Raw genomic sequence first — 27,966 nt, forward strand, 5'->3', positions numbered from 1 at the left:
GGGAGATATAAAAATCTTTCTGGTTTGCAATGGATCATAACAGGTTATTATTTAATCAGAAAGGCTTAATGTCACAATCAACTTTAAAATCTAAGTTAGAGTCCTGTGTACCCCACACTGGTATAGCTGGCTGCTCATTATTCAGAGTATATACTACCAACCCAATGGTATCATGCTGGATATGCTTAGCATCGAGGCTGGAGTAAAGATCCACCACTGGTTCAAATGCACCCAGCGTACAGTAGATTCGAACAAGCAGCAATTTGAACTGAGCATTGGAAGGGCTATGGGTTAATCCCTCTTCCAGCAAAGTCAGGGCCTGCCACACAGCGGTCTCATCACCTAGAACCAAAATACAGCATTATCCACTGATCTTGACAGCAAATGAAAGCTTCCCAAAAACAAAAAACAAAACCTTATTGACATCATCACCCCCCCCCCATAAATGAAGTTAAATGACAGAGAACAAATTTTAGATATACACCTGTAACCAAAACAGAGAATTTCGCCTCAACAGAGAGTCCTTCAATAGTTAAGTCTATTCTTAAACATGCCCACAGCAAAAACGATGCAGATTTTAAGTGGCCAGGTCTTGTGGGGGGAAGTTATAGAATCTCACAGAATCTCAGATTCTGGGAAGAGATGGACTTTGAAGGAAAACTGGAGCTCAGCACCTTGCCCCTGCAGGATTTCCTCTATAAAACCCCAGACAGATGTTATCTATAGACATCATTTTTCTTCCATATGTAACTCTACTAACAGAATGGCAAATAGGATGTTTGAAAATATTTACTCATTAATAATCAAACTAAAATGATACTTTTTTTGGGTCTATGAAATTTCAAAAGGTACATGTATCTCTAGTCTTCAAGATTAAGTTACTTATTCTTTAGGATCCATCTAAAGAAAATACTATGAAATACAGATAAAGGTTTATATACAAAAATAGTTATAGTACTATCTAGTGATGTAATGATGGGAGGATGAGTAGGTAAATTATGGTAACTTCGACACATGGAAATGTCATATAACTACTTGACATTAATGAAGAGTTTTTAATTACAAAGGAAAATGTTTGTGCAATAATGTTCAGTAAAACACACACACAGAAAATTCAAGTTAGTACAAAGAGTTGATCTCAACTCTTAAAATATGCACAAAGAGAGAGAGAAGAAGAAAACAAACAAAAATGTTAGCTGGACATGGTGGCTCATGCCTATACTCCCAGCACTTTGGGAAGCTGAGGTGGGAGGATCACTTGAGCCCACAAGTTTGAGACCAGCCTGAACAACATAGCTAGACCTCGTCTCTACTAAAAACATTTTTGAAAAAATTAGCCAGATGTGGTGGTGCACACTGCCAATGGTTCCAGCTACTCAGGAGGGCTGAGGTTGGGAGGATTGCTTCAGCCTAGGAGGTTGAGGCTGCAGTGAGCTGTGATCATGCCACTGCACTCCAACCTTGGCAGCAGAGTGCAACTTTGTCTCAAGAATAGAAAAGAAAAAAAAAAAGAAAAAAAAAATGCAAAAGTGATAAGAGTGCTTTTGAGGTCCAAAAAAGTGAGATTTTAAGTAAACTGCTTTCCAAAATTTATACAAGCTACTTTTACAGTCAGTAACAACAGCAAAAATGAAAGTACCATGCAGTAAGATTTTAAGGTAATATTCTATATGCTGTTTTCCAAAAGAAAAGAAAGATAGGCCGGGCATAGTAGCTCATGCCTGTAATCCCAGCAGTTTGGGAGGACAAGGCAGGGAGATGGCTTGAGCCCAGGACTTTGAAACCAGCCTGGGAAACATGGCAAAACCCCAACTATACAAAAAATACAAAAACTGGCTGGGCACAGTGGCTCACACCTGTAATCCCAGCACTCTGGGAGGCCAGGGAAGCGGATCACCTCAGGTCAGGAATTCGAGACCAGCCTGGCCAACATGGTAAAACCTCTTCTCTACTAAAAATACAAAAATTAGCCGGGCGTGGTGGCGGGTGCCTATAATTCCAGCTACTCAGGAGGCTGAGGCAGAAGAATTGCTTGAACCCAGGAGACAGAGGTTGCAGTGAGCCGAGATTGCACCACTGCACTCCAGCCTGGGACGGAGTTAAGATTCCATCTCAAAATAAAAATAAAATTTAATAATAAATAAAAAATAAATTTAAAAAAATTTAAAATTAACTAAATAAATAATACAAAAACTAGCCAGGCATGGTGGCATGTGCCTATACTCCCAGTTACCCAGGAGGCTGAAGTGGGAGGATCCCTTGAGCCCAGGAGGTTGAGGCTACAGAGAGCTACTATGGTGCCACTGCACTCTAGCCTGGATGACAGTGTGAAACCCTGTCTCAAAATAAAAAAATAGCCTTTCAGAAAAAATATTTGAGAGCACCAACTTCCTAAAACACTCAATCCTTTTGAATTCAAATCAATCTCTTTAAATGCCCTCATCAACTTTCTATTGATTTCTAAGTTCTGCCAGGTGCACCTTGAACAATGATTATGACTGTGACTGGAGTACTTCAACATCCCTTTCGCTGACTTCAAGAAGCCCTGCATCTTCACAAGATCTACAATTTCATTTTGCAAATGATTCCCATGTATTTGTCTGCACTGCAGGATTTTCGACAATTTACCTTTTTTCTCTCTGCCCTCCATTTCTCTCACCTATAAAACTGTGACAATAACTGTATTATTAAAATGTTTAAATCGGCTGGGTGTGGTGGCTCACGCCTGAAATCCCAGCACTTTGGGAGGCTGAGGCGGGCGGATCACGAGGTCAGGAGTTCAAGACCAACCTGACCAACATGGTAAAACCCCGTCTCTACTAAAAATACAAAAATTAGCCAGGCGTGGTGGTGCGCGCCTGTAATCCCAGCTAGTCAGGAGGCTGAGGCAGGAGAATCGCTTGAACTTGGGACGCAGAGGTTGCAGTGAGCCAAGATCGCACCAATGCACTCCAGCCCTGGCAACAGAGCGAGACTCCATCTCAAAAAAGTAAAATAAGATAAAATAAAATAAAATAAAATAGTTTAATTTGTGTAAAGTACTTTCACATGCCTAATAATCAACTGTCAGTTGTTACTATTATCATATGGCCACATATCTTGCTCAAAATATTAATATAAGAGACTAGCAAAGCCATAGTCACTATTGGTGAGAACAGATGTTAGGCATCAGTAAGAAAGGCTATCTGTGTGGGGATCAAATTACTACATGATCAGTTCATTAATGTTTTCATGTTAAAATGACTTTTGCTGCCCTATGCAGCCTCATGAATCTAGGGGCTCAAATAACAAGTTCTCTGATGACAAGGATTTCACTCTCATCCCTGGTACAATATAGTGTCAGAAGTATTACTGGCCAGGTGCAGTAGCTCATGCCTGTAATCCCAGCATTTTGGGAGGCCAAGGCAGACAGATCACCTGAGGTCAGGAGTTTGAGACCAGCCTGACTAACATGGTGAAACCCCATCCCTACTAAAAATACAAAAATTAGGCCGGGCGCAGTGGCTCACGCCTATAATCCCAGCACTTTGGGAGGCCGAGGTGGGTGGATCACGAGGTCAAGAGATCGAGACCATCCTGGCCAACATGGTGAAACCCTGTCTCTCCTAAAAATACAAAAAATTAGCCGGGTGTGGTGGTGGGCACCTGTAGTCCCAGCTACCTGGGAGGCTGAGGCAGGAGAATCACTTGAACCTGGGAGGCGGAGGTTGCAGTGAGCCAAGATTGTGCCATTGCACTCCAGTCTGGCGACAGAGCGAGACTTTGTCTCAAAAAAAACCCACAAAAATTAGCTAGGCATAGTGGCACGTGCCTGTAATCACAGCTACTCGGGCAGCTGAGACAGGAGAATCGCTTGAACCTGGAAGGAGGATGTTGCAGTGAGCCACGATTGTGCCATTACACTCCAGCCTGGGCAATAGAGCGAGACTCCATCTCAAAACAAACTAAAAAAAAAAAAACACTACCATATGGTTACATACAATGTCCTACAGAAGTTCAGAGGAGCATAAAATCCCCAGTGGGGAAGGAGTTAAAATCAAGACAGGCTTTGTTAAAGGCACCATTTGAGTAAAACTTAGATGAGGGAGGTAAGAAAGTTATTTCAAAGAGAGGCAACATGATGTTAAGTGATAGTAGCAAAAAAATTTTAAAGTAGATTCAAGACCATAAATACCTAAGAATCTGGAGATGTGGGCACAGGCCAGATTATAAACAGCATTATAAACTATCCCAAAACACTTGACTTTTATCCTCAGGAAAACAGGGTACCTCTGAAGGACTTTTTTTCTTTTTAAATTTTTTAGAGACAGAGTCCTGCTCTGTCACCCAGGCTGGAGTGTAATGGTGTGATCATAGCTCACTGCAGCCTTGAACTACTGGGCTCAAGCCTTGGCTTCCTGAGGTCTGAAGGATTTTAAGAATGGCATGATAAGGCTGGGTGCAGTGGCTCACGCCTGAATCCCAGCACTTTGGGAGGCCGCAGCGGGTGGATCACCTGAGGTCAGGAGTTCGAGACCAGCCTGGCCAACAAGGCAAAACCTTGTCTCTACTAAAAACACAAAAACTGGTCAGGCGCAGTGGCTCACACCTGTAATCCTAGCACTTTGGGAGGCCGAGGCGGGCAGATCACGAGGTCAGGTAATTGAGACCATCCTGGCTAACACGGTGAAACCCCATCTCTACTAAAAATACAAAAAATTAGCCAGGCATGGTGGCGGGCACCTGTAGTCCCAGCTACTCGTAGTCCCAGCTACTCGGGAGGCTGAGGCAGGAGAATGGCGTGAACCTGGGAGGTGGAGCTTGCAGTGAGCTGAGATTGCACCACTGTACTCCAGTCTGGGCGACAGAGCGAGACTCCATCTCACAAAAAAAAAAAAAAAAAAACTAGCTGGGTTTGGTGGCATGTGCCTGTAAACCCATCTACTCTGAGGCTAAGGCATGAGAATCGCTTGAACCCAGGAGGCGGAGGTTGCAGTGAGCTGAGATCACGCCACTGCACTCGAGCCTGGGCAACAAGAACAAGACTCCATCTCAAAAAAAACAAAACTGAGTGCTCTGTGAAATGATCCATGAGGGCAGGGGTTGTGCTTATCTTGCTTACCACTGTCTCTTCAGCCCTTTGTTTCTTCTATAGTTCAATTCTCATGAATAATATGCCATAAGCACCTAAAGTTATTTATTCTCCAAAACTGCTAATAAGAGAAAATGTCAGGGGGTGGGACCTAAAGAAAAGGCAATCCCAATACCATTTGCTGAATCATCCTTCTCTTCCTCAATCACTCATGATGCTTCCTTTACCATGTCTTACATTTTTATCTTAAATGAGACAAACTATATTCCAGAAAGAATGCATTTTTCTGTATATAAAAATTTTTGAAGTGAGTAAAAGATATTCTGTTCCATAGGCCTGTGCATGTATTTTTTAGTCAGTTTCACTGTATTTTAATTTTTGTAGCTTTGTCATAGTATTTTTTAAATAGTCATTACTTATTATTCACAAACACTTAAAAACAGAACAGATATCCATTCATTTAACATTATCCTGGTTACAAGGGGATAAACTGGAGACAGGTTTTTTTTTTTTTTTTGAGACGGAGTCTTGCTCTGTTGCCCAGGCTGAAGTGCAGTGGCATGATCTCAGCTCACTGCAACCTCCGCCTCCCAAGCTCAAGCAATTCTCCTGCCTCAGCCTCCCAAGTAGCTGGGACTACAGGCATGCGCCCAAATGCCCAGCTAATTTTTATATTTTTAGTAGAGACGAAGTTTTTTGCATTTTGGCCAGGCTAATCTCGAACTCCTGACCTCAGGTGATCCACCCGCCTCAGCCTCCCAAAGTGCTAGGATTACAGGCATGAGCCATCGCACCTGGCCAAGATAGGTTTTTCTGGAAGCACCCTAGAAATATCAAGAAAAGCAGAACCTAAAAGCATAAATAAAATTTGTGGATTGTAAAATTAGTCTAATGAAAGAATGCAGTACTAATAATCAATAAAAGCAAAAAGTAAAGTTGAACTGAAATCACTGCTACTTACCTGTTTCCCTCCATACATCAATAAGCGCATGGACAGCAAGGAGACAGTAATAGTCAGAAAATTGCAATTCTGTTTTCAAACAGGTTTTCCCTATGGGGGAAAAAAATCATATCTATTTTAACATTTGTTCAACTATTACTGACCCCAAAGGAGTTTTTAAAAGCAGGAAAGTGACAGGAGGGAGAGGAGGAAAAGTAAAAGAAAATTAAGAATAAGATAAGTACCAGGAGAAAAATATAAGCCACGATTCAAAGGGTTCAAAAGAAGGTGAGACCACACTCAGCTGGAACAGAAGCTAGGGTTCCAGAGCAGAGGTGGTATCCATGATGGTCCCAAAGGGAGAGAAGGAAGATTTGAAGGAGGTTGAGGTGAAGAAAAGAACATAAGCCAAGTGCCATGTATAACTAAATTCACAATATGCTCCTGACTTCATCTAATTCTTTAGACTACAGATAAATACTGACATCTTATAGTCAGACAATTATATGTCTATCACATATATCTAGCAAAGGCCACACCTATCTGAAGATCATCTATTTCTAAACTAAATATTTATCTTACAATTTACAATATTCTTTTTGTTCACTTACAGTCTATATATTAAGAATATTTAGGCCTACAAGCAGAAAATGTGATAATTATCATAAACTATGCAATCTATATGAGCCCCAATCTAATAAAAAGTTAGCTCATCAGATCAAGAAGAATACAGACAACTGAAAGCCAATCAGAATTATTTAAAACTCCAGGCTTAAGAAAGGCTTTACATCATATTACTTAGATGGTCTTCCCAGACAAAATAGTCTCCTTACAAAACTCATTAAAACAGGGTGCTACAGGTGCTTAAAAAACTGCCTTCTAAGTCTTAGTGTAGATCAGGGAACTACTGCACATTTTGAATGGTTGCTCACCAAATTCCAGTCCATGCTGGTACCTTAACATCAATTCTCTGACCACACTCAATTTCTGATTTTTATCCATGGTGTGGTACAAGCCAAGTAACCTCGTCAGCTGCACCACACACAAATGTTGCTGCAGAGCTCTGATGTCAGCAGGCAGTGCCAGCTTATCCTCTGTTGGTGTCGACAAAGGAACAACTCCAAGTAACTGATTAATAAACTGCAAAGTGGGGAAAAAAGGAGCAAAGGTCTCAAAACACAACTAGTCTTCAGTAGGCCATAATTAACAGAAATTGAATGGTCTAGAAAAAGACATCAAGAAAAAAAAAACTAAAATTCCTTTCATAAACCATTTTCTATCTACCAAAATAGCTAAAACAAAAAAAATTTGTGACAGCACACAACACTGGTGAAGCTCCAATGAAATTGGCACACTCATTCATTACTGGCCAAAAGTATTTGTCAATACCACGTACTACAGGCAGTGAAAGATTTTTATACTTCTGAAAATGTTCCATAACTTACAGCATATTAACATAATATATATTACAGCAATGAAAACATTAGGAAGACTATAGAAAAGAGCAGATTACCAAAAAATTTAAAAAAATTTAATTTGTAATTATGCTGATAAATTCTGAAAGGAAAGGTTATACATGGAAAGATACTGTTTACCTTATGTCAGTGACCCTACATTTTTCTTAATTGAACTTATAATTATAGATTCATACTCAGCTATGAGAAATGAGATCCCATGTACCATTCATCCAGTTTTCTCCGAATGGTTACATCTTGCCTTAAAATGTTTTTCATCCTTTAAATTTGGATAAAAATTTAAAAATAAAACCCACATACCAGTTCTAGTTATGTATTTATTAAATACACGCTTATTTCCTCTCACTTCTAAAATCCTATTAAGATGCCAGTAAGGAATAAAAAAAGAAGAGGCTGGGCGCAGTGGCTCAGGCCTGTAATCCTAGCACTTTGGAAGTCCAAGGTGGGCACATCACTTCAGGCCAGGAGTTCAAGACCAGCTGGGCCAACATGCTGAAACCCCATCTCTACTAAAAATACACAAAAAAATTAGCCAGGCATGGTGGCGCGCACCTGTAATCCCCGCTACTCAGGATGCTGAGGCAGGAGAATCGCTTGAACCTGGGAGGCAGAGGTTGCTGTGAGCCAAGACTGTTCTACTGCACTCCAGCCTGGGCAACAGAGTGAGACTCCATCTCAAAAAAAAAAAAAAAAAAGTTATAAAAGAAAAAATAGGCCGAGTGCAGTGTGCGGTGGCTCACGCCTATAATCCCAGCACTTTGGGAGGCCAAGGAGGGTGGATTGCCTGAGGTCAGGGGTTCGAGACCTCCCTGGCCAACACAGTGAAACCCTGTCTCTACTAAAAATACAAAAAATTAGCTGGGTGTGGTGGTGGGTGCCTGTAATCCCAACTACTCAGGAGGGTGAGGCAGGAGAATCGCTTGAACCCAGGAGGCGGTGGTTGCAGTGAGCCGAGATCGCACCACTGTACTCCAGCCTGGGCAACAAGAGTGAAACTCCGTATTAAAAAAAAAAAAGAATAAATCCACACAGATCAAGAATATGTGAAGAGGCCGGGAGCAGTGGCTCACACCTATATTCCCAACAGAGATGGGAGAATCACTTGTGCTCAAGAGTTCAAGATCAGCCTAGGCACATAGTGAGACCTCATCTCTACTCAAAAAACAAACAAACAAACAAACAAAACACATAGCCAGGCATGGTAGTGCATGCCTGTAGTCCCAGCTACTCAAGAGGCTGAGGCGGGAGGATGACTTGAGCCCAGGAGTTTGAGCCTGCAGTGAGCCGTCATCGCGCCATTACACTCCAGCCTGGGTGACACAGCCAGACCCTGTCTCAAAAAAAAAGAAGAAAAGAATAATACATGAAGAAATGAGAGATGACAGCAAATAAAAATCATGAAGATTTCAAAAGATACAAGAACAGGTGGTTAAGTAGTAACTTACGTTGCCAAGAACACTGAAATCTAACAGTACGCAATGAGGCAGACCCCAATAAGCAGGAAGCGCACTCTAGTCACAGAATCTTGGAAGACTCAGAGACTAAGGGCACCAGGTGTCCCTAAAGGCTAAAGTGCTGATGGGACTAAAATAGAATATATTAATTTCTAAGAAGTTAGGCTCCTCCAAAAGTTCACAGATGGAATTTCTAAGTGTGAGTAGAACAGCCTGGGTTTTACAGCCATAAGGCACTGAACCAGAGACACAGAGTCAGAGACAGCAGTCATAGCTGAAAACAGGGGAATAAAGTAAAATTTGCTTATTCAGTGATAATTTCAGGCTCCCACCCTATACTCCCAACCATATCACAGAATGCTATCCGACAAATATGTAAGTTCCTAAACAGATAGTAGCAAACAGGCATTTTGGAATGGAAAGCATTTCTTACATTGGTGAAGAGAAGGGTAGAGAGAACAAAATCTCATGTTTTATCCTAAGTGTATTGGGGGAAATTGATTTGTTATAAACAACTAATCACCTTACACAGAAGGGCACCAATAGGTTAAGACTATAACTATAAAAATAAATTATTAAATAAGAAAATAATTTAGAAATATGGAGGAAAATAACAAAAAATTTAGTTGAAAGTGATTTGCATCTGTTGAGCTGGAACAAAAGGAGTGACTACTGCCTCTCAATATAAGCCTTGCGATACTATTTGACTTTTTCAATTTTATACAGTACATGTATTTCTTCTTCCTTTTTTGGGAGGGGGTCTCACTATGTTGTCCAGGCTGGACTCGAATTCCTGGGCTCAAGCAATCCTCCTGCTTCAGCCTCCTGAGTAGCTGTGACTATAGGTGTGTGCCACTGCACCCAGCTTCAGTATATGTAATTTTTTGATACAAATAAAAAAAAATTAAAACAAAATCCTACTCATCCTGCAGTTTAACATCTGTAATGAATTTGCTTCAATTTACCTATAATTCTATTAATTTTAATCATTATGGTCAGATATATATATTTCATAATTTTAACAAACTGCAGCACTGATTTTCATGTTTTTGTTGTTGTTGTTTTTGAGACGGAGTCTCACTCTGTTGCCCAGGCTGGAGTGCTGTAGTACAATCTCGGCTCACTGCAACCTCTGCCTCCCGGGTTCAAGCAATTCTCTTGCTTCAGCCATTCGAGTAGCTGGGACTACAGTACAGGCATGCACCACCACACCTGGCTAATTTTTGTATTTTTAGTAGACACGGGGTTTTGCCATGTTGGCCAGGCTGGTCTCGAACTCCTGAACTCAAGTTGCCCGTCTCATCCTCCCCAAAGTGCTGGGATTGCAGACATAAGCCACCATGCCCAGCCATTATTTTCATGTTTTTGATTAAATGCTTCTATAGTTTCTACTGCCAGTTCTTCTATTCTTGCAAGCCATTTTATATATTAGTTAGGTTTATTGTGGCCTTCTTTAGTGAATTCTAAAGAAAAATCTTCCTGACAAGGTTTTGTTACAAAATAATCTGCTCATTATTTTAGTCTGTACAGTTTTACTGCTGTGCAAAAAATTTCTTTAAAAACTAGAATCGTTGAGGCTGGGTGCAGTGGCTTCCGCCTGTAATCCCAGCACTTGGGGAGGCCGAGGCTGGTGGATCACTTGAGGTCGGGAGTTCGAGACCAGCCTCACCAACATGGAGAAACCCGGTCTCTACTAAAAATACAGAATTAGCTGGGCATGGTGGTGCATGCCTGTAATCCCAGCTACTTGGGCAGCTTAGGCAGGAGAATTGCTTGAACCCAGGAGGCAGAGGTTGCAGTGAGCCGAAATCGCGCCATTGCACTCTAGCCTGGGCAAGAAGAGCGAAACTCGTCTCAAAAAATAAAATAAAATAAAAAAATAAAAACTAGAATCAGCCAGGCATGGTGGCTCACGGCTCACACCTGTAATCCCAGCACTTTGGGAGGCCAAGGCAGGTGGATCACCTGAGGCCAAGAGTTCAAGACCAGCCTGGCCAACATGGTGAAACCCCATCACTACTAAAAATACAAAAATTAGGCTGGGCACAGTGGCTCAGGCCTGTAATCCCAGCACTTTGGGAGGCCAAGGCGGGCATATCACTTGAGGCCAGGAGTTCAAGGCCAGCCTGGCCAAAATGGTGAAACCCCATCTCTACTAAAAATACAAAAAAAATTAGCCAGGCATGGTGGCGGGCACCTGTAATCCCAGTTAGTCAGGAGGCTGAGGCAGGTTCTCTCTTGAACCCGAGAGGCAGAGGTTACAGTGAGTGGAGATTGCGCCACTGCACTCCAGCCTGGGCAACAAGAACGAAACTGTCTCAAAAAAAAAAAAAAAAAAAAAAAAAAAAAAATTAGCCAGGGGTGGTGATGGACGTCTGTAATCCCAGCTACTGGGGAGGCTGAGGCAGGAGAATCACTTGAGCCCGGGAGGTGGAGGTTGCAGTGAGCCAAGATTGTGCCATTGCACTCCAGCCAGGGCGACAGAGCAAGACTCTATCTCAAAAAAACAACAACAACAACAACAACAACAACAAAAAACTAGAATCATTTTATTGTTTAGCTAAAACCCCAAAGCAAACGAAACAAAAGATTAGAACATCACCCAGGGCGAGCCACTTCAGGATAACTGAACTCACTGGCTCACTCTTAGGGGCTAGTCAGACTTTAGAAAGATTTGGTTCATAATTCATTAGGACAATTCTCAGATTGACTTGGACAGTTCGTAATCCTCTGACAAACATACTTGCTGACTGGCAGGATATTTAGCTACTGAAGTTATCCTACAGTCAAAAAGTGGCAGCAAAATTACCTCTCTCAAGTAAAATTTACATAGACTAGGACTATAAACTCAATGTAATAGCTTTAAATCCTTATTCTCACAGAACAGTGACTAGAGCTTATCACTGCTAGCATTCCAGTAAGGGTCATCTGAATAGACGATTCTTACTATGTGGGATCACATGAGATGACCTAAGATTCTCAAACATACCAATGAAGTAGAGCTGTACAGAAAAGGTTACTGGTACTAGATTCATGGTAGCAAACCTTCATAAATCTCATCTAAAAGTAGCAAAGTGTTCCTCTAATGCACCCCCACCATTTGATGCTTCAACTAGCAAGACAATAAGCACTGTAAGACAAGATCAGTTATTCCTTATCTTAGGGCTTAGCACACAATATGCTCGACACTTACTGAATGAATCCCTCCCACGTGGTTTATCTACATTCTACTTCAATCCCTCCAGTAACATGAAGCTCGCACACAGTATTTGAGAGAATTCTCACTACTAAGAAAGATCTTTTTCTCAGTGAGCCAAATTCTGAGCTCCCTGTAGAACTTCTTGCTGGTCCCTGTTTTCCTCCCTCTTCTAAAGACAGCTTTTCAAATAAGTGAACGGCAATATCACTCTGACCTTGACAGACCAAACCTCTCCTCCACTCAACCATTTTTCCCTCTTATATGCTTTTAAATCCTCCTATAACCCATAACTCTCCTTTCTGGATGTGTTACAATTTATCCAGAAACTTCTAGGCTTGGCCTGAGCCCTATAACCACAGCAACTCAAACAGAGCTTTACTAAACCAACGTGAATGGCAGCAGTCATTTCAGAACCCCAGAGACCACTGGTTACTTATCAGTTGGGGAATGCACTGCTCTATCTGCCCAAATGTGTAACCCCAAGTCTGCCAAAGTACTGAACCTTCATGGACTACAAATGTGGTCACTAAAAAAATACTCTAATTATATCCACTGTGCTCCCAGTGCACTTCATTCATTCCACATTGGGACAATAGAAGGCTTTCTGGGAGAACGGATGATGGCAGCCCCGTTATAGAAAGACTTCCAATCTTCCCAGCCTGACCAACATGGTAAAACCCCATCTCTACTAAAAATACAAAAATCATCCAGGCATAGTAGCACACCAGTAATCCCAGCTACTTGGGAGGCTGAGGCAGGAGAATCCCTTGAACCAGGAGGCAGAGGTTGCAGAGAGCAGAGATCGCACCAACACACTCCAGCCTGGGCGACAGAGCGAGAGCAAGACTCCGTCTCAAAAAAAAAGAAACAAAGAAACAAGACATTAAAAGGAGAGCCCACTAGACTTTAAAATGTAAACTTTGTGCTGCAGAATTTCATGAAAAAGATGAAAGAGCAAACTACAGACTGGGAGAATACATTTGAAACCACATATCTGACAAAGAACTTGTATCTAAGATATATAAAAAACTCTGCAAACTCAACAGTAGGGAACACTTGTTCTATTTTATAGAATAAAGCCACGCACAGTGGCTCACACCTGTACTACCAGCAATTTGAAAGGCTGAGGCGGGTGGATCACTTGAGGTTGGGAGTTCGAGACCAGCCTGGCAAACATGGCAAAACCCTGTCTCTAACTAAAAATACAAAAATTAGCCAGGCCTGGTGGCATGTGCCTGTAGTCCCATCTACTCAGGAGGCTGAGGCACGAGGATCACTGGAACCCAGGAGGTGGAGGTTGCAATGAGCCTGGGCCACAGAGCGAGACCCTGTCTCAAAAAAAAGAAAAAGAAAAAAAATTAAATAAACGGAATCATACTATGTGTAACTTCTGAGATTGGCTTATTTCACTCCGCATAAATTCCTGGAGAGTCAATCATGTGGTTGCTGTGATCTCAGATCACTGCAACCTCCGCCTTCTGGGATCAAGCAATTCTCCTGCCTCAGCCTCCCAAGTAGCTGGGTCTACACGTGCTCACCACCACACCCAGCTAATTTTTTGTATTTTTAGTAGAGACAAGGTTTCACCATTATTGGCCAGGCTGGTCTTAAACTCCTGACCTCAGGTGATCCACCCGCCTCAGCCTCCCAAAGTGCTGGGATTACAGGTGTAAGCCACCACACCCAGCCTCTTTTTTTCTTTTTTTAAGAGACAGAGTCTCACTCTGTCGCTCAGGCTGGAGTGCAGCAGCATGATTACAGCTCACTGCAGCCTCGAACTCCTGGGCTCAAGCGATCCTGCCGCCTCAGTCTCCCAAGTAGCTGGGGACTACAGGCACGTGCCACCGTACCTGGCTGTACTTCACATTCAAAAAATGACAAAATTATAAAGATGGAAAACATAATAGCTGCCCATAGATAGAGATGGGAGAGGGGGACGTGGCTATTGTTATTAAAGGGTAGCATGTGGGATTCTGGTGGTGGTGGGACTGTTCTGTATCTTGACTACGGTAATAGTCACACACACCCATATGTGCCACATACTGCACTAAATCCATACACAACACCCAAACACACAAAAATCAGTGCATGCAAAACTGGCAAAAACTGAGTAAGTTCAACAGATGAGAGCAGTGTCAATTTCCTAATTATATTACACTATAATTGTGCAAGATGTTGCCATTGGGACAAACAGATAAAGGATATATGAGATGTGTTATTTCTTCCAATTACATGTAAATCGAGATGTGTTATTTCTTCCAATTACATGTAAATCCATAATTATCTCAAAATAAGACAGTCAAAAAAAGGAGAATCCACCATCTGTTAGGGCTTTACTCCCATTGTGACTTAACCAGAAATTATGCCTTCAATGTTGTAACACATAGAGTACTTAGCTTGACAGGGCAGTTATCATTGTATCTCATGATTATCAATTCTGTACATTTTAGAAAAGAAACCCAAACATTTAACCTCTGTGTTTCAACAAATAGAGGCACCCAACAAACTTCTAAACTGTATAGTACTTACTTTTGTACACTGTGTAGCAGGTAAGAGGTCAACAAACACCTTAAGGTCTGTAAAACAACAAGGTTTATCGCCAAACTTTTTAAAATACTGGAACATTAATTCTTCTGGATCACCTGGGGGACGGGGAACAAAATCACTTTATTACTCATGAACAGAAGCAATTTCTATTTAAGTGAGAATTAATTTGAAAACATTCATTTCAATTAAAACAAAATTTTGCTTGCGACTGGTCCCAAGATAGTGGGTTATCTCAATTACTTGTTCAGTTACAGACTGAACTCATTGTTCTACTCTTTCCCCCTTTTCACCACTGCACCTGACTAGTCTTTAAAAGATAAAAAAATAGGCTGGATGCAGTAGCTCACACCTGTAATCCCACACTTTGGAAGACTAAGGCAGGCAATCCCTTGAAGTCAGGAGTTCAAGACCAGCCTGGCAACATGGTGAAACCCCATCTCTACTAAAAGTACAAAAATTAGCTGGGCGTGGCAGCACATGCTTGTAATCCCCAACTGCTTGAGAGGATAAGGCAAAGGATCGCTTGAACTGAGAAGGTGGATGTTGCAGTGAGCCAAGATCATGCCACTGCACTCCATCCTGAGCAACAGAGCAAGACTCCATTCAAAAATTAAATTAAATTAAGTTAAAGATTATAAAATAGGCTGGGTGCCGTGGCTCATGCCTGTAATCGCAGCACTTTGGGAGGCCAAGGCAGGAGGATCACCTGAGGTCAAGAGTTCGAGACCAGCCTGGCCAACATGGAGAAACTCGTCTTGACTCAAAAATACAAAATTAGCTGGACGGGGTGGTGTGCACCTGTAATCCCAGCTACTTGGGAGGCTGAGGCAGGAGAACTGCTTGAACCTGGGAGGCGGAAGTTGCAGTGAGCCGAGACTGCGCCACTGCACTCCAGCCTGGGCGACAGAGAGAGACTCCATCTCAAAAAAAAAAACAAAACTGTAAGCTAGGCCGGGTGCAGTGGCTCATGTCTGTAATCCCAGCACTTCGGGAGGCCAAGGTAGGGAGATCACTTGAGTCCAGGAGTTTGAGACCAGCCTGGGCAACATGGCAAAACCCCATCTCTACTGAAAATACAAAAATTAGCCAGGTGTGGTGGCGCTCGCCTGTAATCCCAGCTACCTGGGAGGCTGAGGCAGGAGAATCACTTGAACCCAGGAGGCAGAGGTTGCAGTGAGTGGAGACTACACCACTATACTCCAGCATGGGCAACAGAGGGAGACACTGTCTCAAAAATAATAATAATAAAATAAAAATCTGTAAGCAAATTCTTAGTATGAGCAAAGAATTACTGCTTTCTTTTAGGGAGGTGGTAGTTTTTCCAGCAAAATTGTGAACTAGTACAATGACGATATCCTTTACTTATTGAGCAATAAGATCATAAAGAATCATTTTATAAAAAGATCTAAGGGCTTCATCAAATTTCCTGAAGGATTCTCTCAATGCTTTACTATCCACATCATTCTTTTCTGCTATCTTGTCATTATCCTAGTAAATTTTCTCTTCAGTTATAAATTGCTAATTCCACCAAATATTCTTTTGTCAATAGTTTTGTGAGTGCTTCAAGCAGATTTTCAAGAAACCTTTCATCCACTTCATGAAACTTTTCCCAAACTGGCAATTTTACTTTGAAGTTGATTTTGACTTTATTGTTTTTGACCGTTTTTAATTTTTTTTAATTTTTTGTTGTTTTGAGACAGAGTCTCGCTGTGTCGCCCAGGCTGAAGCTGGAGTGCAGTGGCGCGATCTTGGCTAACTGCAACCTCCATCTCTTGGTTCAAGCGATTCTTGTGTCTCAGCCTGCCGAGTAGCTGAGACACAGGTGCACGACACCACGCTCAGATAATTTTTTGTTTTTGTTTGTTTTTGAGACAGAGTCTCACTCTGTCACCCAGGCTAGAGTGCAGCGGCATGATCTCAGCTCATCACAACCTGTACCTCCCAGGTTCAAGCAATTCTCCTGCCTCAGCCTCCCAAGTAGCTGTAACTACAGGCATGCGCCACCATGCCTGGCTAATTTTTGTATTTTTAGTAGAGACGGTGTTTCACCATGTTGGCCAGGCTGGTCTTGAACACCTGACCTCAGGTGATCCGCCCGCCTCGGCCTCCCAAAGTGCTGGGATTATAGGCATGAGCCACCACATCCACCCAATTTTTTGTATTTTTAGCAGAAACGGGGTTACGGCCATGTTGGCCAGGCTGGTCTTGAACACCTGACCTCAGGTGATCCGCCCGCCTCGGCCTCCCAAAGTGCTGGGATTATAGGCATGAGCCACCACATCCACCCAATTTTTTGTATTTTTAGCAGAAACGGGGTTACGGCCATGTTGGCCAGGCTGGTCTTGAACTCCTGAGCTCAAGTGTTCCGCCCACCTCAGCCTCCCAAAGTGCTAGGATTACAGGTGTGAGCCAATGCGCCCAGCCAGGTTTTTTTATTTTTTTAAATTAAATTTTTGAGACAGGTTCTGGCTGTGTCGCTCAGGCTGGAGTGAAGGCACGATCTCAGATCACTATAACCTCTGCCTCCTGGACTCAAGAGACTCTCCTGCCTCAGCCTCCTAAGTAGCTGGGACTACAGATGTGCGTCATTATGCCCAGCTAATTTTTTTGTATTTTTTGTAGATGGGGTTTCACCATGTTGCCCCAGCTGATCTCCAACTCCTGAGCTCAAGCAATCCACCCACAACAGCCTCCCAAAGTGCTGGGATTACAGGCGTGAGACACCGCAACCAGCTGATTTTGACTTTATTGTTGGGTCAGCAACAGAATGCCTGACAAAGACTCTGACGGAACAGGGAGATAAGTTAATGTTAAGCCAAGGTGAATATATGATAAAGGACTAATTTTATAAGTGATCCATTCATTAGCAAATATTTTCAGGCTATGAAGACATCTGCTTCCCAAACATGACTCTGTCCAGTGTAGATCTCAACTAATGAATATAGCACTTGGGTATTAAGGGCATTCTCCAGGCTTCCCAGATATCATGGTTTCTTACCCAGTTTGTACTCATCGTTACAACCTTGACTTCGTAAACGCCTAATCAGCTCCAATTTAGCTAGATGTGGTCCTCGGAGATGGCGAGAACTTTTAGATTCTTCCGTTATCCGATCTTCTATAAACTTCACAGCTTCTTCTGCAGAATAATGTACTTCTCCTTCTAAAGAGCTGAGGAAAAGCACATGAAAAAGGAATTTTATTGCCTCTATTGTCCTTCCCGAAGCTTAAAGTCAAGCCAAACTCATTTAAAAAGAGAAAAACGACTTTGATAATATGAAATAATAGAAAAAGGAATAAAAGAGAACTATGAACATATTCTAACAGATAACATGTTATAAGATTACTCTCAATTTTGGCATTTGATTACTGCAGCATAACTTACCTTTTTAAAAAAAGAATGCATAATTTTGTATATATGAAATACTGCCTGGCTGGGCGTGGTGGCTCACGCCTGTAATCCCAGCACTTTGGAAGCCTGAGGTGGTCGGATCACTTGAGGTCAGGAGTTCGAGACCAGCCTGGCCAACATGGTGAAACCCCGTCTCTACTAAAAGTATAAAAAACTAGTCGGGCGTGGTGGCATGCACCTGTAGTCCCAGCTACTCAGGAGGCTGAGGCAGGAGAATCACTTGAACCCAGGAGGGAGAGGTTGCAGTGAGCTGAGATCATGCCACTGCACTCCAGCCTAGGTGACAGAGAGAGACTCCATCTCAAAAAAAAAAAAAAAAAAAAAAAGAAAAGAAAAAAAATTGCCTAATAAAAATATAAGGCTGGGTGTGGTGGCTCACACCTAAAATCCCAGCACTTTGGGATGCTGAGGTGGGAGGACTGCTTGGGCCCATGAGTTTGAGACCAGCCTAGGCAATGCATGGAGACCCCATCTCTACAAAAAATTTAAAGCAGCCAATTGTGGTGGCACACACCTGTAGTCTCAGCTACTTGGGAGGCTGATGTGGGATGATCACTTGAGCCTGAGAGGCAGAGATTACAGTGGGAGGCAAGATTACACCACTGCACTCCAGACTGGGTGACAGAGCAAGACCCCATCTCAAAAAAAAAAAAAAGGCCAGGCACGGTGGCTCACACCTGTAATCCTAGCATTTTGGGAGGCCAAGGCGGGTGGATCACTTGAGCTCACGAGTTCAAGATCAGCCTGGGCAACATGGTAAAACCCCATCTCTACAAAAAATACAAAAATTAGCCAGGCGTGGTGGCTCATGCCTGTAGTCCCAAGCTGCTTTTGGGGCTGAGGCAAAAGGATCACTTGAGCCCAGGAGGCAGAGGTTGCAGTGAGCCAAGATCACATAACTGCACTCCAGCCTAGGTGACAGAGTGAGACCCTGTCTCAAAAAAAACAAAAATTAAAAATTAAATACACACACACACATATATTTTTGAGATGGGGTCTTGTACATTTTATTGCTTTAAGAATGAAAGCTGAGAAAAATTAGGTAACCTAGTTAATATTACGAAGCAAGCATCAGCTCATAACTGTCATCTTGAATTTTACTTCTGTATTAATTTTTTAAAAGATCCCATTTATTCACTTTTTTTTTGAGAGGGAGTCTTGCTCTGTCGCCCAGGCTGGAGTGCAGTGGCACGATCTCGGCTCACTGCAAGCTCCGCCTCCCGGGTTCACGCCATTCTCCCTCCTCAGCCTCCAGAGTAGCTGGGACTACAGGTGCCCGCCACCACGCCCAGCTAATTTTTTGTATTTTTAGTAGAGATGGGGTTTCACCATTCACAGGATGGTCTTGATCTCCTGACCTTGTGATCCGCCCACCTCCGCCTCCCGAAGTGCTGGGATAACAGGCGTGAGCCACTGTGCCCGGCCCCATTTATTCATTTAACTCTAGATGCCTATAAAAAGGAAAAAAAATTTATTGTAGTACTGCCTACAATAGCCAATAACAAAAGGACAAAGGAAAAAAAAAGAGATCTTCAAAAATCCAAGTATCATCAATAGGGAAAATGCTAAATGAATTATGGTACATCTGGAGTACTCTTAAGCCACTGGGGGGAAAAAAAATGAAAGAGATCTACATGTACCAGAAATGAAAGATGTTCAAGATATATTTCAAGGCTGAAAATAACAGGTTGCAAATCGTGTCTAATACAATCCCATTTTTATATTAAATATAAGAATAATTAAGCCGGGCACAATGGCTCACACCTGTAATCCCAGCACTTTGGGAGGCTGAGATGCTGAGGTGGGTGGATCACCTGAGGTCAGGAGTTCGAGACCAGCCTGGCCAACACGGTGAAACCCCGTCTCTACCAAAAATACAAAAAGTAGCTGAGCATGGCGGTGGGCACCTATAGTCCCAGCTATTCGGGAAGCTGAAGCAGGAGAATCGCTTGATTCTGGGAGGCAGAGGTTGCAGTGAGCCAAGATCGTGCCATTGCACTCCAGCCTGGGTGACAAGAGCCAAATTCCATCTCAAAAAAAAAAAAGGAGAAAAAGAAAAAGAATAATTATCTTAGCATAAAGATGGAAATAAATCTCACGGAAAGGCACCAAACTATTAACAAGAGTTATTTTTGGAATGGTAGGATAAGTGGAAATTAGCACACCACATATTTTGGCACTAACATGATTTTTAGAATGAACTTGTGTATTTTATACTTTAAAAAATATGAAAAAATGTCTTACTTTGAAAGGAATACTTTATTGAGACAGAAAAAGAGAATTCAATTGGCTTATAATGAAATCCTTTCACTACACTATATTAAAAAGTGCTGTTATAATTCAGGAAAGAAGACAACTTACTGTTCACCTTCAGCAGGAGGAGTCCAGGCCTCTTCAATCAGTCGAAAGACAGAATCGAAATAAGTCAGATAGAACTGCCAGTCATCTGAGCTAAAATCAGATTGAATGATGCACACAGGATTAAACCCAAGTTGTGACAGATCTTCCTTAGGAACCATGATATTCAATTTATTTTGTAAGTTATATTTTAGTATGTAGTAGGTTGGCTTACCCCCACCCACTCCATGTTTCCTTTGCAAATCTAAAAGGGCATTTTCCAGAGGCATTTTCAAAGTAATACTACTTTGTATTTGTAAAGAGTAGTAAACTACTCTTTCCTTCAATAAAATGACCAGGTCTAGAAAACTAATATTCATAACAGAAAAGTCCCCACATAAGCACTTCCGAAATAGAGGGAAGGGGAGAGAAGTGTTGTAGCAAAGAATGAAGCCTCTCTCTTTTAGGGGAATACTGAATTTGAGAAATTAATGATTTTCAGTGTTCATTCTTAAGCCCTAACTAGAATTCAGCACCATGGTGGCACAAGTATCTTTTTTTTTTTTTTGAGATGGAGTCTCACTGTTGTCACCCAGGCTGGAGTGCAGTGGCACGATCTCAGCTCAATGCAACCTCTGCCTCCCAGGTTCAAGCGATTCTTGTGCCTCAGCTTCCCGAGGGGCTGGGACTACAGGCATGCACCACCACAACTAGCTAATTTTTGTATTTTCAGTAAAGACAGGGTTTCGTCATGTTGGCCAGGCTGGTCTCAAACTCCTGACCTCAAGTGATCTGCCCACCTTGGCCTCTCAAAGTGCTGGGATCATAGGCATGAGCCACCATGCCCAGCCTACAAGTACCATTATAATACTCTACTGAAAGATGAAGCCTCCTTAAAAACTTTTAGAAACATGCAGGACACAACTACTAGAAGAAGACTTTATGCCCAGAAACTTCAAAACACAGACACCAAGAAAATCAATAGTGAGGTCTTAAAGCCTCACTACAGTCAAATGGTACAAAAGAAAGCTTTTACTCACTTTTTTAGTAAGAGGCGCCGGGAAAGGGCATTGCACTCTGGCCACCTGCTCAGCTTCTTGTACATAGCCATGCATTTATTTTCCCGACTCTGAATCTCACTTGTCAACTTCTCTAAAATCAAAAGTTATAAAAGTTGGTAAGCTGGTTTCATTTCTGCTCAATAACCAGAATAGAGTCCAACCTTACCAGAAGGAAAATGTCACATTTTCTTTTCTTTTTTTTTGAGATGGAGTTTCACTCTTGTCACCCAGGCTGGAGTGCAATGGCACGATCTTGGCTCACTGCAACCTCCACCTCCTGGATTCAAGCGATTCTCCTGTCTCAGCCTCCCAAGTAGCTGGGATTACAGGCATCTGCCACCACGCCTGGCTAATTTTTGTATTTTTAGTAGAGACAGGATTTCACCATGTTGGCCAAGCTGGTCTTAAACTCCTGACCTCAGGTGATCCACCCATCCCAGCCTCCCAGAGTGCTGGGATTACAGCTGTGAGCTACCGGGCCCGGCCTAAATGTCACATTTTCTTATTCACTCTCTTAGAAAATGGGACCACTATTACATACAAACTACTACTATCTTATTAAAGATTATTTTACTTCAAAGAAAAAAGTACATTACTGACAGTAAATTTTTATAATCATTTTCTTTGTAAAAGGATAGGTTTCACAATGTATTGGGTTGAACATCTATTAATAGTACATGGGATATACTTATAAAATCCCAACAACATCTAGGGACTAGTAAATTTAGTCCATAGACAAGCTGCCCATCCATACAGTTCCAAAACATCAAAGAGGACTGAGCTGACATGAGCTAAGAAAGATGAGATGTTGGAAGAAGACAAAAAAGAGTGGAGAGGAATCAAATCTTTCCAAACAACTGAAAACAAAAAAACTAGGATGATAGTTCTGACCGAATTAGATTTGCCCAACTGTTTAGCAGATTAAGGATACCAAAAATTACATTATGAATTTCCTGTTGAGAATCTAACTTTTTACTATCCATAGAGCTATAATGTAGTTTAAAAAAAAAAAAAAAGGCCAGGCCTGACAGGTCACACCTGTAGTAATCCCAGCACTTTGGGAGGCTGAAGCAGGCAGATCGCTTGAGACCAGGAGTTCGAGACCAGCCTGGGCAACATAGTGAGACCCCACCTCTAGAAAAAATATAAAAATTAGCCAGGTTTGATGGCATACGCCTGGAGTCCTAACTATTTAGGAGGCTGTGGTGAGAGGATAACTTAAACCCAGGAGATCAAGGCTGCAGTGAGCTGTGATGATGCCACTGCATTCTAGCCTGGCTAACAGAGCAAGGCCCTGTCCCAAAAACAACAACAACAACAACAACAACAAAGAAGTTTCTTGTGAGTAGCCTAAATATCCATCAAAAACTGGTTAAGTAAATTTCTACGTTCACACTGTGGAACACTGGACAGTTATTAAAGGAGTGAGGTAGTGAACTTTATCTCTAGGAAATACTATTTAGTTAAAATAATAATAATAATAATAATAATAATAATAATAATAAAAAAATAATGGAGGCCAGGCGTGGTGGCTCACACCTGTAATCCCAGCACTTTGGGAGGCAGAGGCAGGCAGATCACTTGAGGTTAGGAGTTTGAGACCAGCCTGGCCAACATGGTGAAACCCCGTCTCTACTAAAAATACAAAAATTAGCTGGGCGTGGTGGTGTGTGCCTGTAGTCCCAGCTACTCAGGAGGCTGAGGCAGGAGAATCACTTGAACCCAGGAGGCAGAGGTTGCAGTGAGCCGAGATCGCACCACTGCACTCTAGCCTGGCCACAGAGTGAGACTCTGTCTCCAAAAAAAAAAAAAAAGAAAGAAAGAAATAATGGAGCCCAGTGTGGTGGTGTGTGCCCGTCGTCCTAGCTACTTGGGAGGCTGAGATGGGAGAATCACTTGAGCCCAGGAGTTCAAGTCCAGCCTGGGCAAAACAGTGAGACCTCATCTCTTTAAAATAAATAAATAAATAATAAAAATAAATTATGGGTATAAGAGTATGCACAGCAGAGGTCACAAACTCAAATGCCTTCATAAGACAGACATACAAATAAGGAAGGAATGTTTGTGGTATCTACAGAGTACAAATCCTGACTAGAGGGGCATTAATTAATTTAAAATTTTTAAAGAAAAATTTTTTTTAAATAAAAACATTGTGCTAACTGAATAAGATTATTCTATGAGCCAGGTATATTATGTTTTCATTCGTGTTTAAAAAAAAAAAAGTGGGGAAGATGAATCTTTACAAGAATATAAAGTGTAACTGGAGGAAAACCTAGGGGAAGACGGCTAGAGATCTGGAGTATAACCTTTCACACTCCTTGAAGTTTCTGAATCTGTTATTTTCAAGTAAAAACATTTTTAAAAATAAATTTACAACATACAGAAAAGTCTGGAAGAATATAAGAAAATGATCAAAAGTGTTTATGTCTTTATATCCTTATGTGGAAATTTTCTACAATAAACATTTTTCATGTTTAAATAGGAAAAAAAAAAAGCTTTAAGAAAATGTTTAAAAATTACCTCCTAATTTCCCTCTGATGACATCCAAGGCCTCCTGGTACTTTCCCAAACGTTCCAGGATCATATAATAAAGTTCAACCTTACAGAAAAAAAACAAGAAGTGCAACCTCTGAAACTTTTCAATAATAAAAAGACAGTCATTTATAGGTTTTTAAAAAGTTATTTAATAGAGCATGTCTTCAAATGAGATGAAACTGACAGTACGAAGTAGGTAACAGGATCTTCTCCATCTATATCTCTCCCGTCTATACACATCTCAGCCTAGAGTACTTGCTGGAAACAGGTCAGTGATTAGACCTACGCTGAGGGCTTCAGATTTACCCAAAGGCCAAAAGTGAGGACCCAGCTATCAAACTGGAACAAAACAACAGTTCATAGTATTATAACATAATATTGTAGCACTAGCAAAAAAATGAAAACACAAAAGTAAGGCTTAAAATACTCACTTCAGCCTCAGCTTCTATCTTGTCCTCTTTCACCATTTTTTCAACCATTCTCTCAGCAAGGGGCAGAAACATTGTTTTTGAGAGGTTTTCATCCTGTGCCGATATAGACTGAAAGAAGAAAAATAATGTTTCATTCTAATTCTCCCCTGCTTGCACTATTGATATTAACATTACTGTTAATTGGGCACATAATTATCAATCCACCATGTCAAATATCAGACCTAATATGAATTCCCTGCCAAGGAGGTACATTACGGAGCGGTTTGTTTTACAAAGGTTTCTTTGCTAAAGATTCATTATCCTATGTGTTCTTGAAATACTGAGCTTCCACAATACAACCTAGCATTTAAGTCGGTTATTTATACATTTTTCTAGAAGAATGTAAAGAGGGAGCATGCCTATGCTGTTTATTATTTATGAGTATTATCAGGTATTTGAAGAGGAGAGCCTTCCAGGTATCTTTGAGATGTTCACATACTAGAAGAGAAATGCCAATTCCTTTCATTACACAGTTTACTAGTAGCTAGTTACCTTAAATTGGTAACAACAATTAACACATGAAATTAATAAAGTTAATAACACCAGATTCTGCTCACAGCTCACTTAACCCTTGTAAACAACCTTTCAAGGTAGATATTATGCTTATTTTACAAAGAAACTAAGGTTAGGCCAGGCGTGGTGGCTCATGACTGTAAACTTAACACTCCAGGAGGCTGGGGCAGGTGGATCCCTTGAGGCCAGAAATTTTGAGACCAGCCTGGCCAACATGGCGAAACCCCCGTCTCTACTGAAAAATAATTTAAAAAATTAGCTAGGTGTGTGTGGTGGTGCATGCTTGTAATCCTAGCTACTTGGGAGGCTGAGACATGAGAATCGCTTGAACCTAGGAGGTGCAGTAAGCTGAGGTCATGCCACTGCACTCCAGCTTGGACAACAGAAAAAAAAAAAAAAAACTAAGGTTAATAAATTCCCCAGACAGCTTTACCAGACATGTGGTAAAGCTAATGTATGAAGGCAGACCTGTCTGACCCCATAACATCTGTTCTTAAACACTACTTTTAAATCCTTCCTCCCCATCCTTTCCTATACAGAATCTCACTTTGATCCCTGGGAGAAAAGTGTCTCCTTTCTGCAAAAGAGCAAACTGAGGCTCAGAAAGGAGAAGTGATAAAAGAAGGCCACCCAGTTCAATGAGCCATTAACTAACCAGCAATATTGTCTTAAAAGCAAACCTCAAGTTGTAATATCAAACATTTCAAGGCTCATGCTTGATCAAGCAACCCAGCAATAGATTAGAGATTCAGGGGAAATACAGTCCATGCTACCCACAAATAAACTGATATACCAACTCATAAAGAATACTCAAGGGCCGGGCGCGGTGGCTCATGCCTGTAATCCCAGCACATTGGGAGGCCGAGGCGGGCAGATCACGAGGTCAGGAGATCGAGACCATCCTGGCTAACATGGTGAAACCCCATCTCTACTAAAAATACAAAAAATTAGCCGGGCATGGTAGCAGATGCTTGTAGTCCCAGCTACTCAGGAGGCTGAGGCAGGAGAATGGCGTAAACCTGGGAGGTGGGGCTTGCAGTGAGCTGCGATCGGGTCACTGCACTCCAGCCTGGGTTAGAGCGAGACTCTGTCTCAAAAAAAAAAAAAAAAAAAAAAAAAAAACCCAAAAAACTCAAAACCCCTAACTTAAGTCAATTGACAACACAAAGTCCCTGTTTGACATGCTGCAACACATTACACAAAATGTTCACAGTCAGATACAGAGGCTCATGCCTGTAATCCCAGCACTTTGGGAGGCTGAGGCAGAAGGATTGCTTGAGGCCAGGAGTTCAAGACCAGCCTGGTCAAAAGAGTGAGACCCTGTCTCTACAACATTTTTTTGAGACAGAGTCTCACTCTATCACCAGGCTAGAGTGCAGTGACATGATCTCGGCTCACTGAAACCTCCGCCTCCCGGGTTCAAGCGACCCTCCTGCCTCAGCCTCCAGAGTAGCTGGGATTACAGGCACATGCCACCATGCCCAGCTAATTTTTATATTTTTAGTAGAGATGGGGTTTCACCATGTTGGTCAGGATGGTCTCGATTTCCTGACCTCGTGATCCACCCACCTCGGCCTCCCAAAGTGCTGGGATTACAGGCGTGAGCCACCACACCTGACCAAAAAATAAATTTTTTAAAATTAGCCAGGCAAGGTGGTATGCACCTGTAGTCCCAGCTACTTGGGAGGTTGAGGTAGAGGGATTGCTTGAGCCTAGGAGGTCAAGGCAGCAGTGAGCTATGATTGCACCACTGCACTCCTGCCTGGGTGACAGCGTGACCCTGTCTCAAACAAAAAAAACCAGTTCAGAAGACACACTGAGGACAATAACTATATAAAAAATAAAACCAAACCTCAATCCCATTCTGAATGCCATACTCACTTGCATAATTAAGCTCATCACAGACCAAAAGTAGTAGGGATTTTTGGGGACAATCTTATATAGAGCCATGCCAGCCTAAAAGAGAACCATAAATATTTTATTTAGAAAACACCATACAGAAGGGGATTAATGATCTAGATACACGACAAAAAGTTTCTTGGGAGAACAGCAATATATTACACATATATCCCAGTTAGTGTAAATTCCTAGTGACTTGATGGCTTTAGCAACAGCAGTAATCACAAAGGTGAATTTTCATGTTATGAGTGATACTTTACTTTTTGAACCAGAATTTACTAAAATTAAAGTCCAACATTTCCAGAATACGCTGCAATCCAATATAGTTCTAGGAGACTACAAAGCAAACACAAAATTTGGCTTGTAAGTGTACATCAATAAACTTTACTTAAGATACCATACTAACCAGTTATTAGCAAAAACAAATAAACATGCCCAGAGAATATACTTAAACTTCAATATCAGAAAAGATTACCATGCCATAATTCAAAAATTCTTCTTAGCTTAGGAAAATAATATGGTTCCTTCAAGATTCCAATAATTAGAACTGAAATCTTTCATTATGAAATGTATAATATGCAAATACTTAAAAGCAAGAACATGCTTTTAAAAAAGAATAGACCTATTCAAGCATAATTGAGACTCTATCCATAATTAGCCACCTAGTAATTGATGCTAAAAACTCCATCAGGTAATTTTCATATGTTTTTTCATCTTTTGCCTACTGCCAATCTAATTCAAAAATTACATGGAGGTCCTATGAAGCAGAAGAAACTATCTATTCCTGACAAAGATTCAAAGATCGTGTCCCTGTCCCAAAGGCATTTAAAAGCAGGGGAGAAAACAAATACATAAATGACTGAAATGTATTTAGCAATAAAAATAAATGTCCTGGGCCAGGCGCAATGGCTCATGCCTGTAATCCCATCACTTTGGGAGGCCGAGGCTGGCAGATCATCTGAGGTCAGGAGTTCGAGACTAGCTGAGCCAACATGGAGAAACCTCACCTCTACTAAAAATACAAAAATTAGCTAGGTGTGGCAGCAGGGACCTGTA

The 27,966-nt window shown here is 41.6% G+C and overlaps 1 protein-coding gene across 7 annotated transcripts in view; it reads right to left on the minus strand.

Moving 5' to 3' along the window:
• NAA25 (N-alpha-acetyltransferase 25, NatB auxiliary subunit) overlaps positions 1 to 27,966 on the minus strand; it is an 82,577-nt gene that overhangs the window by 27,340 nt on the left and 27,271 nt on the right. For 4 of the 7 annotated variants that reach the window (XM_509384.8, XM_063784982.1, XM_009426287.5 and 1 more), the window contains 10 exons: positions 26,893 to 26,967; positions 24,460 to 24,567; positions 24,014 to 24,092; positions 21,473 to 21,584; positions 20,457 to 20,546; positions 17,685 to 17,854; positions 14,669 to 14,781; positions 6,944 to 7,151; positions 6,033 to 6,122; positions 162 to 342 (listed from right to left, as the gene is read on the minus strand). In XM_509384.8, the coding sequence (XP_509384.2) occupies positions 162 to 342; positions 6,033 to 6,122; positions 6,944 to 7,151; positions 14,669 to 14,781; positions 17,685 to 17,854; positions 20,457 to 20,546; positions 21,473 to 21,584; positions 24,014 to 24,092; positions 24,460 to 24,567; positions 26,893 to 26,967 (1,226 nt within the window). The remainder of the gene's footprint in view (positions 1 to 161; positions 343 to 6,032; positions 6,123 to 6,943; positions 7,152 to 14,668; positions 14,782 to 17,684; positions 17,855 to 20,456; positions 20,547 to 21,472; positions 21,585 to 24,013; positions 24,093 to 24,459; positions 24,568 to 26,892; positions 26,968 to 27,966) is intronic. The other 3 variants (XM_063784984.1, XM_016924267.4, XM_063784985.1) reach the window with 2 other exon arrangements.

The sequence above is a fragment of the Pan troglodytes genome, chromosome 10 (genome assembly GCF_028858775.2).
Source record: "Pan troglodytes isolate AG18354 chromosome 10, NHGRI_mPanTro3-v2.0_pri, whole genome shotgun sequence".
NCBI classification, from domain to species: domain Eukaryota; kingdom Metazoa; phylum Chordata; class Mammalia; order Primates; family Hominidae; genus Pan; species Pan troglodytes.